This window comes from Parus major, unplaced genomic scaffold, assembly GCF_001522545.3.
Source record: "Parus major isolate Abel unplaced genomic scaffold, Parus_major1.1 Scaffold562, whole genome shotgun sequence".
In the NCBI taxonomy this organism is placed as follows: domain Eukaryota; kingdom Metazoa; phylum Chordata; class Aves; order Passeriformes; family Paridae; genus Parus; species Parus major.
In genome coordinates this window covers 6,148-9,199 of record NW_015379450.1, presented here as the reverse complement: position 1 = coordinate 9,199, position 3,052 = coordinate 6,148, and the positions used below count along the sequence as shown (strand labels likewise).

Below are 3,052 nucleotides of genomic sequence, written 5' to 3'. Positions count from 1 at the left end.
TGGATTTTCAGCCACATTTCAGGTGGGAATTTGGAATTTCAGCCGCATTCCAGACAGAAATTTGGATTTTTCCAGCCTGGATTTGGAATTCCAGCTCCATTCCAGGTGGGAATTTGGAATTCCAGCCTCATTCCAGGTGGGAATTTGGATTTTCAGCCTCATTCCAGGTGGGAATTTTGATTTTTAGCCACATTCCAGGCGGGAATTTGGATTTTTCCAGCCTGGATTTGGAATTCCAGCCACATTCCAGGTGGGAATTTGATTTTTCCAGCCTGGATTTGGATTTTTCCAGCCTGGATTTGGATTTTCAGCCACATTTCAGATGGGAATTTGGATTTTTCCAGCCTGGATTTGGAATTCCAGCTCCATTCCAGGTGGGAATTTGGAATTCCAGCCACATTCCAGGTGGGAATTTGGAATTCCAGCCACATTCCAGGTGGGAATTCTGAGTTCCAGCCCCATTCCATAAAATATTTTGGATTTTTCCAGCCTCATCCCAGGTTGGATTTTGGGTTTTCCAATCTCTTTCCAATGCTGGATTTTCCTTCCCCTTCCAAATAAATTTTTTGGGATTTATCCTGAATTATCCATCAATTCCAACATTCCTGATCAATTCAACGATCCAGAACCAGCTGAAATTCCAATTTCCAAAGGAATTCTGGGATCCAAAAAGTTTTTGACGTTGTTTTTTTTATCCCATTAAATTCATCTCCTCCCCTTTCATTCCCGGTTTTTTTTTGGGAATCATCCAAACACCGAAAAAAAAATAAAATTTGGATTTTAATTGGAGGAATTTTGTTGGAATTTTTGGGGGAATTAAGGAATTTTTTCCGAATGTTGGAAAAAAAAAAACCCCAGGAGAGGAAAACTCCTCCCAAAAAATTCCAAATGTGGGAAAGGAACGGGAAATTTTCCATAAAATCCAATGGAATTTCAGGAATTCCGTCTGTTGGCATCTCCCAATCCAAGGTTGGAATGAAAACTCCAAATTCCAAAATTCCCACCTTGGAAATCTTGGAATCCTGATGGAAAAAAAGCCCCAAATTCCAGGTGGGAATTCCAGGGGGTTTTTATCCAATAAATCCCGGTTTGGAAAAGGAATTTTTGTGGTTTTTTTTTGGTTTTGAACTAAACTAAATCCCTAAATATCAAAAAGATGGGAAAAGTGGGAATAGGGAGGGGTTTTGTCCTTGGATCCGAGGGGGACGATCCCGAAAAAATTCCTAAGAAAATAAATCCGATTTTTCCTGAATTTTTTTTCCCCTATTTTTTATATATAGAGCTCTAAATTATATTTATTTATCATTTCCCCAAGAAAATTCCCAACATTTCCCAAAGAATTCTTAGCACTTGGAATAAAACCTGGAATTCTGCCCTTTGGATTTGTGTGGAATTCGGGAAGAAATCCAAGGAAAAAATAACAAAAAAAAAAAGAGGATGAGAAATGGAAATGAAACCAAAGCGGTCCTGGATGGATTTTGGGTTAAAACTCTGGAATTCCCAAAAAAAAGATGGAAAACTTCATCCCAAATGGATACAGGAGGGTGCTGGGGATGCCTGGAAGAACTGGAATCTTGGGAAGGGCCGGAATTCCTGGTGGGAATTGGGAATCGCTCCCGACTTTTCCTTCTGGAATTCCTGGAAATCCTGGAATAATATCCCTCGAAACAACAACAGAAAAGGAAACAGAAAATTCCCTCCCCCCCCCAAAAAAAAATCCCCAAAATAAAACCAAATCCCAACCAACCCTCCCAAAGGAAAAAAATAAAATTCCCAAAATTCGCTTTGGAGTCTTTGGGAAATTCGGGAAAAGCCCAAAATTCCCGGGATGAGAAAGAACCGAGGTGGATTTTTGTCTCTCAGTAACTGCAAGGTTTGGAAATTCCCAACGCTTCCGAAGTTTATTCCAACCAGAATCCAAAAAAAAAAGCGGGAATCTCCCGCAATTCCCACTTTCCAGCCGAGATTTGGGATTTCCTGAAAGGAAAACGAAACAAAACCGAACCATTCTCAAGCGGAATCGGGAATTTGAGTTTTTCTTCTGCACGGAATCGTCGGGATTTTGGGAATATCGGGATGAGCCGCCCGCTTTCCCGGCTGGAAGAGGAGCAGGGAAAAAGGAGCAGCCACAAACTCGGCTCACTAAATGCAGGATGAGGCTGGAATTCCTCTCTCCACACCCCCGAAATTCCGGAATTCCGGAGGCGTTTTCCCGGCAAAAAAAACGTTCGGCGGAAGAGGAATCGCTGAGTCCTTGTGTTGTGCTGGTGCCAAAAAAATTCCAAAACTAAATAAGGGAAAAAGCCAAAAAAAAATATAACAAATTAAAGGAATTCTTCCTCTTTTTCCCTGCCAGCTTCCATGAAAAATCTGGGAGCCAACGGAGCCGGGATTCGCTTTTCTCCCGGCAGGGACGGATGAGGATCGGTGATGTCGCATCCTAAAAAAAGCCTCGGGGCGTTTTTCCAGCTGGGAATTAAAGCAGATTCCACGGAATTGTGGTTAAAAAAAAAAAAATAAAATTCCAAAGAAACAAAAAAAAAACCCAAATCCCAAAGGATGGCAGAGCCTGGTAAAAAGTTCTCCCTCGGGAATTTTATTTCCACGTGGCCGACTGTGGGATGGAGCGGGGCGGGATCATATCCAGGAGATATTCGCGCTGCCGCTCCACGGCCGAGGCCGATTTGTGCACGGCCAGGGCGGGGCTGACGAAGGGCAGGGCCCCACCTGTGGGAAAAACAAAAAAAAAATGGGAATTTTGGGAATTTTTGGGAATTTTTGGGAGCAGGGAATTGAGGGATAAATAGGGAATGAGGGGGGGAATGAGGGTGAAAGGGGTGGGGAGAGCGGGATAAGAGAGGAGGGAGCTGGAGGATTTGGGTTGCAAATTTATCCTGAGAATGGGAAGGTTTGGGGTCAAAAATGAGGATTTGAGGTCTCTGGAGTTATGGAATAAACTGGGAATGATGGAAAAAATAAGTTAAAACTCATGGAAAAGTGGGATTTAAACATGGATAACCCCAGCGGGATCTGGCGGATTCAGGATCCAAAT

At 42.7% G+C, this 3,052-nt stretch overlaps 1 protein-coding gene across 1 annotated transcript in view; it reads right to left on the bottom strand.

Annotated features, from left to right (window-relative positions):
• Positions 1-1,374: 1,374 nt before the first annotated feature.
• GATAD2A (GATA zinc finger domain containing 2A) overlaps positions 1,375-3,052 on the bottom strand; it is a gene marked incomplete at its 5' end in the record, with an annotated part of 4,773 nt that continues 3,095 nt past the window's right edge. The window contains one exon of the mRNA XM_033511747.1: positions 1,375-2,727. Within this exon, the coding sequence (XP_033367638.1) occupies positions 2,597-2,727 (131 nt within the window). The remainder of the gene's footprint in view (positions 2,728-3,052) is intronic.